This window comes from Sceloporus undulatus, chromosome 1 (assembly GCF_019175285.1).
Source record: "Sceloporus undulatus isolate JIND9_A2432 ecotype Alabama chromosome 1, SceUnd_v1.1, whole genome shotgun sequence".
Lineage (NCBI taxonomy): Eukaryota > Metazoa > Chordata > Lepidosauria > Squamata > Phrynosomatidae > Sceloporus > Sceloporus undulatus.
Window position 1 is genome coordinate 2,745,148 of NC_056522.1, and position 12,208 is coordinate 2,757,355.

Sequence of the window (12,208 nt, forward strand, 5' to 3'; positions counted from 1 at the left end):
CTAGTGGTCTCTTCCAACTCTATGATTCTATGATTCTATGATTCTATGATTCTCTTTTCCAGGCTATACATCCCCAGCTCCCTAAGTCTCTCCTTGTATGGCTTTACAATTTCCAGGGTCTTCAATATTTTGGTTGCCCTCCTCTGGACACATTCCAGCTTTTCAACATCTTTTGTGAATTGTGGTGCCCAGAACTGGACACAGTCTTCCAGGTGGGGACTGACTAAAGCAGAATAGAGTGGCACTATTATTTCCCTTGGTTTAGAGACTATACGTCTATTGATGCAGCCTAAAATCGCATTGGCCTTTTTAGCTGCCGCATTGCACTGCTGGCTCATGTTCAGCTTGTGGTCTGCTAGCAAGATTCCTACATCCTTTCAAGCTGTCAAGAAGTTCCTCCTAATGTTCAACCTAAAATTGTCCTCTTGTAATGTCAAACCATTAGTCCTGGTCCTAATCCCGAGGCAGCAGAGAACACACCTTCAACCTCCTCCTTGTGGCAGCCCTTGAAGTATTTAAAGAATGTGAGCATGCCATGAGCCTTTTCTCCACCAAACTGAACAAGCCCAGATACTTCAATCCCTCCTCATATGTTTTGGTCTCCATCCCTTTTATCATCCTTGTCACCCTTCTCTCAACCTGCTCCAACTTGTCTGCATCTTTCTTGAAATGAGGCACCTAGAATTGAATGCAGGACTCCAAATGGAGCCTGACCAGAGAAGAATATCGTGGGACTATTACTTCCCTTGACTTGGAAATTATGCTTCTATTAATGCAGGCTAAGATAGCATTCGTTTTCTTTGCTGCAGCATCACATTGCTGGCTTGTGTTTGATTTATGGTCAACAGTAATCTCAAGGTGATTTTTGTGGGTTTTTCGGACTATGTGGCCATGTTCCAGAAAAGTTTCTTCCTGACGTTTCGCCAGCATCTGTGGCTGGCATTTTCAGAGAATGCTTTGCCTGGAAAGGACTTGGGTGTATATAATGTGTGACCTGGAAAAGCAGGGGTGAATTTGCATGTATATTGTTTCTGTTGCTAATGGCAAGCCTCAGGGTGCTTTTTACTTGTAGCACTACTGAGCCAAACATCCACCATCCTATAGCTATGCATTTGGTTGTTGCGCCCTAAATGTAGAATTTTGCATTTATCTCAAATGAAATTCATTTTATTATATTCTGCCCAATTTTCTAGTTTATTGAAATCATTTAGAATTCTGGGCCTCTTTTCCGAAGGGGTTAGCCATCCTTCCCAGTTTTGTGTCCATCTGCAAATGTGGTAAGGATTCCCTCCACCTCTAAATCATAATTAAAAATGTTGAAAAATAAGGGTCATCACACATAGCTACAGTGATGGGGCTCAATTGTCATAGTTGTGTCTGGTGACACAGACTTTCGGCCATTACGTGCTAAGTGTGTTTTAAATCCCTTTGGTTTTGTGCTTTTCACAGCATTATTTCACAGTTGTTTTTTTTAAAAACTTTGTATAATAAGCTTTTCATTTGGATCTATTGCAAAACTGCAGATTCCCAAACTGGAAGAAAGGCTGGATATAAATAAAATAAAATAGAATACAATAGAATAGAATAGAATAAAATAAAATATGGCAGGATGCTCCTCAACATCTCTTGCTCATAATCCAAGGTAGTTCACCATGGCTCTCCATCCTTCAAGCCAAATGCTTTTAGAACAGATCTAAAATAATCTTCCATTTAGCCAGAAAACTCAGTTTTGCCTTCGGGGCTTTGATTTAATTTCCCTCTACAAACAGTGGTTTCAATGCAGGGGGGAAATGGTTTCCTGAAACCTTAAGAGGCTTGTTCAGAGAACCCACAAAATTGTTCTAAAGCCCTGGCAAATTCAAATGCACACACTGACACACATGGCCTGAGCTTCTTGTTCTGTGCAGATGATGCATTTGCGTTCATGCAGCTAAAACCAACCTTTTTGTTTCCTGTCCAAGAGTCAGCTGTTTGGTAAACTTCAGACCCTCCGCAAGAGCCCCTTTCAAAAACAGTGGGGTTGAAAAAGCAGTCTTGTGTTTGTTTCAATGAAAAAAATCAAATGAAAAAAAGAAAGGGAATTGGCACAGAGCAATTGGTGCAAACTAGAGGGAAAAAGATTCCACCTAAACATTAGGAAGAACTTCTTGACGGTAAGAGCTTTTTGGCAGTGGAGAACACTCCCTTGAAAATTGTGGTGGAGTCTCCTTCTTTGGAGGTTTTTAAGCAGAGGCTGGATGGCCATCTGTCAGGAGGGTTTGGATGGTGTCTTTCTGCATGGCAGAAGGGGATGGCCTTTGGGGCCCCTTCTAACTCTAGAGACCTTATCACATGGAGGCACTTACGTGGGTGAAACGTTGCTGAAATGTTGCAGAAGCGCAAAGGTGGGACCGTCTGTCCTGGTTCTAAAACGTCACTGAGGCTTCCCGCTTTTCTTCTGTCAATGAAGCATTCGCAGAGAAGCCATTTTTTGAATAACGGGATATCTCTGTACATAACTGTGGTATAGTGAGCCACTGTGGTCACCGGTTGGAACAACCATAGTCAAGACTAGTAAGGCCTCATCAGTGGAGGCACCAAAAGATGAAGTCAAGGATAGCAGCAAACCTCCACCAAACACCACATAAAGATTTAGAATTACAGAATCATAGCATCATAGAACTGGAAGAGACCACAAGGGCAATCCAGTCCAAACCCCTACAGGAATACACAATAAAAGCACCCTTGAGAGTCACAGAACAGAAACATTGAATCATAGAGTTGGAAAAGACGCCAAGGCCATATAGCCCAACCCCATTCTGACATGCAGGAACTCACAATCAAAGCATCCCTGATAGATGGCTATCCAGCCTCTGTTTAAAGTCCTCCAAGGAAGGAGACTCTAGAACGCTCTGAAGAAGGAGTGTGTTCCACTCTCGAACAGCCCTTACTGTCAGGAAGTTCCTCCTAATGTTGAGGTGGAATCTCTTCTCCTGGAGAGGTGTGCATCCAGCCTCTGCTTAAAAACTTCCAAAGAAGAAGACTCCACCACACTCCAAGGAAGCATCTTGCACTATCCAAGAGCTCTTACCATCAGTTCTTCCTAATATTTAGGTGGAATCTCTTTTCCTGTAGCCTGGATCCATTGTTCCATGTACTATTCTCTGGAGCAGCAGAAAACAAGCTTGCTCCATCCCCAAGATGACACCTCTTCAAATACTTAAACCTTCACTTCTCCAGGCTAAACATGCCCAGTTCCCTAAGTCTCTCCGCATAGGGCTTTATGGTTTCCAGGCCCTTCACCATTTTAGTCGCCCTCCTTTGGACACATGGCTCCAGTTTCTCAACATCCTTTTTAAATTGTGGTGCCCAGAACTGGACACAATATTTCAGGTGGGGCCTGACCAGAGCAGAATAGAGTGGCACTATGACTTCCCTTCATCTAGACACTATACTTCTATTGATGCAGCCTAGAATCGCATTGGCCTTTTTAGCTGCCGCATCGCATCATGTTCAACTTGTGGTCTACTTGGGACTCCTAGATCCGTTTCACATGTATAGGTCTCCTTAAGCCAGGTGTCCCCTATCCTATATCTATGCATTTTATTTTTTCTTCCTAAGTACAGTACCTTCAGTTTCTCTGTGTTGAATTTCATTTTGTTAGCTTTGGCCCAGCTTTCTAGTCTATTCAGGTCATTTTGAATTTTGATCCTGTCCTCTGGAGTATTAGCTACTCCTCCTAGTTTGGTGTCATCTGCAAATTTGATAAGCATGCCCTCTATTCTTTCATCCAAGCCACTGATTAAGATTTAAACCTGAATGCTATCCCTTTGTGCATGGGGAAGCTAACTTTTTAACAAGGTTAGATGATGATGATATTTATTTCTCTCCCCATGGACTGAGGCAGGGAACAACAACAGACAATAAGACTGTCATCAACAACAGATGACTGCTCAATCCAAGCCCAATCCAGAGCTTGTAAAACGCTTCTTTTTTTCACTAAAACCCCTGAGTCCCCACAGCCAACGTGGCCTGCATTGTACAAGGAATTCAAGCTATTTGGAGGATAGGGTTGGGTATCTTGGGAGCGTTACAGACTGCCTAAAAGCGGCGGTCTGCTGGTGCTGCTGGTTGCTCTGCGAAGGAGCTGCAGCAGTCAAACCGTGCGACTCCCTCACGGAGCAAAACGAAGCCCCAAAATGGCACTTCTCTTTGTGGCACAATTATGATGCCGTGAGGCGCCAATGGTGCACTCGTGGCATCATATGCGCCACACGATGTGCGGACGCAATGCGTACGCTACATCAAGATGGCGGCGCCCGTGTGGAATGGGTGCCACCATTTTGTACGGACTCGGTCTGTATTAGGGTTAGGGGCGTCCGGATGGGACGCCCCTTCTCAACCCTAATACGCACTGAGTCAACGCTACTACGCCGCTTTGGCACATCTGTAACACGCCATGGATAACTTTTTAAGAGTTCAGACTCAAACCCAGAGCAGATTTACAAACCCTACTGACATGGCACATTCCACTGCCCCTCCCTTGCCTCCTGCCCTTGTTCCCTTTCTCTAGCATCCTGTTGAGGCAGATGCTTCACATGCTGGTCTAACCTGGTTAAAAAGTTAGCTTCCCCATGAACAAAGATTTAGCATTCTGCAATGATGCACTTACCTTGCAGTCCAGGTAAGCCGGGAGGTCCAGGTTCGCCCTCCATCCCTTCGTTGCCTTGTTCTCCTTTCGGTCCCGGAGGCCCTAGAAGGAAAGAATAGAGATGCTGAGTGGCTTCATGTTCTCTCATCCACACCATCGTTGCAGCTCCATTTGGAGAGGACACCCTTCTTGGGGACTGCTCTCTGGTTGTGGAATCCTTCCCATGGGAAGTTCACTTGGCCCCCTTTTCTTCTCTCTTTCCTTTGGCTTATAATTTATGCAGCCAAAGGGGATTTTCATGGGGCTTGGGCTTTTATCTTTTTAAAATTTACATTTAAAACAAATAGACAATGTGGTAAGGAGTACAAATGTAAGCAAAATTAATAGACTCGTATAATAATAGAATTATGGGGGGGGGGAATTAACACAAGGGCAGAAAAAAAGCACCTATAACAACGTAAGAAATAACTTTCAATATTTTTTGGGGGGTACATATATACTTTAAACTACCCATGGAACCGAAATCTTTTTAAACCATTCAAGAATGCAGAAGAGGCATTGGTGCCACTGCGCGCGGGGTTATGCATGATGATGTGTGTTCGGTTACACAATGTCACCCTCCACACAAGTACTGCATTTATTATTTATTATGTTTGTTGTTGTTGTTGTTGTGTGCCTTTAAGTCGTTTCTGACTTATGGCGATCCTAAAGCAAACCTATCACAGGGTTTTCTTGGCAAGTTTCTTCAGAGGAGTTTGGCATTGCCATCTTCTGAGGCTGAGAGAGTGTGATTTGTCCAAGGTCACCCAGTGGGTGTGTATGTATAAATATAAATATAGATTTTTTAAAAACAAGTCAGAATCCTATCAGATGCTCTGGGAGGACTTCTGAAGTGACTGACTAGATATCTGAATAAATTGCTCCAGATAGGAGCACAATAGATGCCTGCATTAAGAAAAGCAACTTTTCAGGAAACATGCCACATTATTGAACAATACCTCATTGATTTCTCCATTGATTCATGGACAGAATTTATTGATGGCTCCAAAATCTAGTCACTAACATCAGGTGGACTCTGAATCCAATAATAAGAATAATGCAGGTTGGGATTCCTTTATCTGAAATGCTTGAGACCAGAAGCATTTTGGATTTCAGATTTCTTCAGATTTTGGAATATTTGCATATACAGAACAAGACGTCTGAGAGATGAGACCCAAGTCTAATCACAATATTCATTCACGTTTCATATACACCCGATACACATAGACTGAAAGTAATTTTATACACAAAATTTTTAATAATAATTTTAATAATAAATTTTTGCATGAGAAAAAGTTTGTGTACATCCAACCATCAGAAAGCAAAGGCATCACTATCTCAGCCTCCCATGTGGAGGATTTTGGAGGATTTTGGACTTTGGGACTTAACCTGTTATTTATTTATTTATTTATTTGATGCCTTTCTCCTAAGATGGGAAAATAGTGACAGTCTGCTCTCACTAGGTCCATCTCACTTCTCTCTTTCTGAAGGATTTGGACCATTTAATGAGTGAAAACAGGTCTTGTGATCTGAGTGTTGGAGGAGTAGGACTTCAGGAGACCAGGGTTCAAATTCACACTTGGCCATAGATCACATTGGGTGATCCTGGAGAAGTCACACTCTCTCAAAGGATGTCCAAGACAACCCACCCCTAAAGAAATTGTGCCAAGAAAGCTCTAGGACCATCTAGTCTACAAAGGAAGAGAGAAGATGGACCTAGTGAGAGCAGAGTGTCACCATACGTCTAAGAGTCACAGTGCTTGCAACAAGTATATTGTGCATTTCGTTTGGCCGATAAAGGTCTCACTGATGCATTTTAGTGGTATAATGGTTTGAGTGTTGGATTCTGGAAAACCAGGGTTCAAATCTCCATTCAAACATGGCAACCTATTGGGTGATCTTGCGCAAGTCATGCTCTCAACTGCAGAGGAAGGCAAAGGGAAACCCCCCTCTGAACAAGTCTTGCCAAGAAAACCTTGTGATACATTCACCTTAGGGTTGCCATAAGTTGGGTATGACTTGAAGGCACACAACAACATGTGATGGCATGAGATGCACAACTCTTTGACCTTAAGGAAGCCCCACTCTCTCAGCCCCAGGGGAGAGCAAAGGCAAAACCCCTCTGAAGAAATCTTGTCAAGAAAACCCTAAGGGGGGGTCACTGTAAGTCTAAGAGCCACCGTGGTGTAGTGGTGTGAGCACTGGGCGATCAGGCTTTGAATCCCTGCTCAGTCTTGGAAACCCACTGGGTATCCTTAGGCAAGTCATACTCTCTCAGCCTCAGAGGACGATTGAGGCATTAGTTTGGATGGATACACACTTCTCCTTTCAGGCGCATTCTTGCTTGCAACCTTTGCAGGAACTTTATACAACTTTATGGAACGTCATGTGGAGATTTAGGGAGCTCAGCTGCCTTCTCCAAGAAGGAACCCGTGCCCTCGTCTAACGGAAATCATTTTGGGGAGCTGGTCCCCATTTCCCAATACAATCTGGATCCTTCTCTCCGAATGGCACCCAGTTTTGCTGGAATTATGGTTGCCAGGTCAAGAGTATATCAGGACCAAAACCAAAGACCTCTGTATGGTGGGGACGATGGACGCAAATCAATGAACACAAACCAATGGATTCAAATTACAAGAAAAGAGATTCCACTGAAATATTAGGAAGAACTTTTTTAAAAAATTACTGTAAAAGTGGTGCAACAGCGGAAGAGATTGCTTTGGAGAGCGATGGACTCTCCAGCTTTGGAGGTCTTTAAACAATGGTCATCTTTTGGTAGTTGTGGATTCCTGCATGGCAAGAGGCTGGAGTATATGGCTTTTGTGGGCCCTTTCAATTCCATGATTAGATTCGATGATAATGATGATGTTTATTTATACCGTATCCAACTTTTTCCCCAGTTCAGGACTCAAAACCAGTTACAACTGTCCATTGGTTTGTGTCCTAGTCCCTGGAGCAGCAGAAAAAAAGCTTGCTCCATCACTTCCATGACAGTCCTTCACATATTTACAACAACTCTTGTGTTACCTTGTGTCATGATCTATTACTTGCAGAAAGAGGATCAAATGGGTTTGTGATGCAAAATGCAAAACTGACACAGAGTTGCTCACCTCTCCCTAAAGAGTATCCCTGTTTTACGCTAACACAAACTCCAGATTCAGCTCCTTGGTCAAACTAAATTGGGCAGCTTCACCAAGAAATGATTCAATGCTGAAGGCTTTTGTTTTAGAATAAATATTTGCGCTATATGTAAAAGGTAATTATGATTTCTATGATACAGATGAATGTAGAGGCAATATGATGATGTAATTCACTATAATATGATAAGGAGATGAAGAATTGATGAAATTATAATCTGGATAGAAGCATATGGATTCAAAAGTGGAAGAGAGAACAAACCTATACTGGACTCAGGAAGTTTAACTGTTGTCTTATTTGTTTTGATGTCTTTTGTATTTGCTTTGATGTGTTTTGTGTATGTATTGATGTGTTTTTTTATATTCATATTATTAAATAAATAGAAGAGAAGAGAAAAAAGACGGAAATGATTAGGTGGATTTATAATTGGGTGGTGGACCGAATCCATTCCAAAACACCAAAATGTGGCTTTTTTTGCATAGCAAATGTGATTTTCTGTAACAAAAAACAATGAAAATGCACATTTGCCCCCACCCATAAGCGCCATACTACAAACACATCCTTGAAAACTGCATAGTTTTGAGGACTTTCCCATAATAGGGAGAAGAATGATAAAATTATTCATTATTTGCTATGGCAGCATAATTTACAAAGATGTCCGTTCCTGGCATAGATGAAATATTTTAACTATATGATGCTCAATTAATCCAGAGCCTCGGGTACAGTTTGAGTCTGTCTTATCTGGAATTCCAAAATTTGAAATATTTGAAATATTCTAAAATCCAAAATCCTTCACATTGGGGGCTGAGATAGTGACACCTTTGCTTTCTGATGGTTCAGCGTACACAAACTTTGTTTCATGCACAACATTAATAAAAATATTATGTATAAAATTACCTTCAGGCTATGTGTATAAAGCGTACATTGTTGTTTTTGCTGTTGCTGTGTGCTTTCAAGTTATTTCCGACTTCTGGTGACCCTAAGACAACCTACCACAGGTTTTCTTAACAAACTTTTTTCAGAGGGAGGTTGCAATAGCCATCCTCTTAGGCTGAGAGAGTGTGACTTGCCAAGGTCACCCAGTGGGTTTTTCCATGGTCAAACCTGGTTTGAACCCTGGTCTACAAAGACATAGTCCAGCGCTCAAATCAATACACCATATTGGCTTATGGAGCATAGATGAATTTCATGTTTAGACTTGTGTCCCATCTCCAAGATATGTTGCCATCATCATCATCATCATCATCATCATCATCATCATCATCATCATCATTTTACACCCCGCATTCCTCCTTGTATAGGGACTCAAGGCAGCTAATGTATATGTATGTACGTAATGTATATAAATATTCCAAAATCCAAATAAAAATCCAAAATCTAAAACATTTCTGGTCCCCAGCATAAGGGAGATAAGGGAGACTCAACTTGTATGATGATGACCCTACAGCAATGATTCCCAAACTTGAGTGTTCCAAGTGTTTTGGACTTCAACTCCCAGAAGCCTCAGTCTACCTGGCCAGAAGTCAGAAATGTTGGGAGCTGAAGTACAAAACATTTGGAGGACCAAAGTTTGGGAATCACTGCCCTTGAGTTTCGCTGCATCCCCGTACCTCGTATTACTGAGATGTCTCTCAAGGCGACGGAATGTTCCCAATCTTTGAGCCTGAGGTCTTCGGTGACGTTGTTTAAGATGGCCAACTCATGTTTCAGCTGCTGCTCCATGGCAATGTGGACCAGGCGCATCTGCCGCGCATCCTCGGTGGCATTGCTGATCAAGACCTGGAGGTCCTGGATACGGGTGTGATGGATGCCCACGTCGTAGGACAGAGTCCGGTTCATGCTGCCCACCTCACCTCCCACTTCGGTCAACTGGTCATTCAGGCTTTCCACGTGGGAGGCCAGCTCTGCCAAGACACCCTCATGGTGCTTCAAGAGGAGGCGGCTGCTGTTCCCCTCCACCGAGAGTCTGTATATCTCCATCTGTGCCACATCACTCTGCTGGTTCAGGCTGTCCCGCAGGCCCAAAATGACCCTGTCCGTCTGAGCCGCCTGGGCTTGCAAGCTCCCAAGAGCCCCTTCCAGTTTCTGGAGAGATCCAGTCATCACCAAAAGAGAGTCGGAGTGGTTCTGAAGGAGGTCCTGCAAGCGCCAGATGTGGTCCAGGAACTCCCCTTTCAAGGGCTGCTGCATCGCCTTCATCTGAAGATCTCGGAAGGTTTCGTTCAACCGGTTCACATTCCCAGTCAGTGCTTTGAGATCCTCTGGGGAACTCTGAGGCCGGGAAACTGGGAAGGAGAGAAGGAGACGACATCTCAAACTGGGAAAAAATAGAAAACCCATTCCACACTACCAGGGCAGAAAACTAGGACAACATGAATAGAAAAGCCTATGCACATTTCCACCTGAGCCAGCATGGAATGATGGTTTGAGTGTTGGACTAAGACTGAGGAGACCAAGGTTAGAATCCCGCCTCAGCCGTGGACACCCACTAGCTGGCCTTGGAAAAGTGACACTCTCTCAACCTCAGAGGATGGCCATAGCAAACCCACACATATAATCAAAGAATCCCCAAGAGATGGCCATTCAGCCTCTGTTTTAAAACCTCCAAAGAAGGAGACTCCACCACTTGCCAAGGGACCAGTGTCTTCCACTGTGGACCAGTTCTCACTGTCAGGAAGTTCCTCCCAATGTTTAGGTGGAAGGTCTTTTCCTGGAGCTTGCATCCATTGTTCTGTCCTATTCTCTGGAGCAGCAGAAAACAAGCTTGCTCCATCTTTACTCTGACAACCCTTCAAATATTTGAACAGGGCTATTATATCACCTTTTAATCTTCTCTTCTCCAACTAAACATATCCAGCTCCCTAAGTCTCTCCTCATAGGGCTTGGTGGTTTCCAGACTCTTCACCATTTTGGTTGCCCTCCTGTGGTCATGCTCCAGCTTGTCCATATCTTTTTGAATTATGGTGCTCAGAACTGGACAAAATATTCCAAGGGAGAGCTGACCAAAGTTGAACAGAGTGGTACTATTACGTCCCTCAATCCAGATCTATACTTGTATTGACAATGTACAGTTGTCCCTTGGTATCTGCTGGGGTTTGATTCCAGGACCCCCCGTGGATAACAAAAGGCATGGATGCTCAAGTCCCATTAAATAAAATGGGAAAGGAAAATGATGTCTCTAGTACAAAATAGAAAATCAAGGTTTGCTATTAGGAATTTCTACTTTTTTGAATATTTTCAAGCTGTGGATGCTTGAATCCACGGATAAAAAAAATCCATGGATACAAAGGGCTGACTGTATTGATATGAATTGATTTATTAATTTGATATGTATTGATTTAATATGTATTGGAGGGTCTGTGAACTATGTCCTATGAGGAGAACTATGCTTGAGAAATATGATTCTACTGCATCAATACGAGAATATTGTGCAGATCAAGGGAAGACAAAGTACCACTCTATTTTGCTTTGGTCAGGCCCCACCTGGAATACTGTGTCCAGTTCTGGGCACCACAACTGAAAAAGGATGTTGAGAAACTGGAATGCGTCCAAAGGAAGGCCACCAAAATGGTGAAGGGTCTGGAAACCATGCTTTATGAGGAATGACTTAGGGAGCTGAGTAGGTTTAGCCTGGAGAAGAGAAAGTTAAGAGGTGATATGATAGCCCTGTTTAAATACTTGAAGAGATGTCGTATTGAGGAGGGAGCAAGCTTGTTTTCTGATGCTCTAGAGAATAGGACACAATGGAACAATGGATGCCAGCTCCAGGAAAAGAGATTCCAGCTCAACATTAGGAGGAATTTCCTGACAGTAAGAGCTGTTTGACAATGGAACACACTCCTTCAATGGAGAATAGTGGAGTCTCCTTCCTTGGAGGTCTTTATTTAGAGGCTGGATGAGCATCTGTCAGGGATGCTTTGATTGAGAATTCCTGCAGGGCAGAAGGGGGTTGGACTGGATGGCCCTTGGGGTCTCTTCCAGTTCTATAATTCTATGACTTCCCTTGATCTAGACACTAAACTTCTATTGATTCCTGTTTGGCTGCTGCATCCCCCTGTTGGCTCATGTTCAACTTGTGGTCTACTAGGACTCCCAGATCCATTTTGCATGTCATCTTGCCAAGCCAGGTAGCCGCCCTCCCTCCTATATTTATTATTATTATTGTATTATTATTATTATTATTATTATTATTATTATTATTATTATTATTATTATTATTGAAAATCTAATTGCTGACCTCTGACTTCACCACAGTATATTGTTTTTAAGTATGTTTTATGTTTTACATTCCACATTGTTTAATTGTATTTTAAGGGGGGTGGTTGAGGCTTTGGGCTGTATATTTTAACCGTGTAAGTCGCCACGATTGCATTTTGTAGAGAGGCGGGATATAAATACATC

At 42.8% G+C, this 12,208-nt stretch overlaps 2 protein-coding genes across 2 annotated transcripts in view; both read right to left on the reverse strand.

Annotated features, from left to right (window-relative positions):
• LOC121919807 (protein FAM71C-like) overlaps nucleotides 1-12,208 on the reverse strand; it is a 1,121,343-nt gene that overhangs the window by 119,303 nt on the left and 989,832 nt on the right. The gene's annotated exons all lie outside the window — the stretch shown is intronic.
• Nucleotides 1-12,208, reverse strand: part of SCARA5 (scavenger receptor class A member 5) — a 165,979-nt gene that overhangs the window by 68,905 nt on the left and 84,866 nt on the right. Inside the window, exons 4-5 of the mRNA XM_042448836.1 lie at nucleotides 9,418-10,092; nucleotides 4,652-4,732 (exon numbers count right to left, since the gene is read on the reverse strand). Of these exons, the coding sequence (XP_042304770.1) occupies nucleotides 4,652-4,732; nucleotides 9,418-10,092 (756 nt within the window). The remainder of the gene's footprint in view (nucleotides 1-4,651; nucleotides 4,733-9,417; nucleotides 10,093-12,208) is intronic.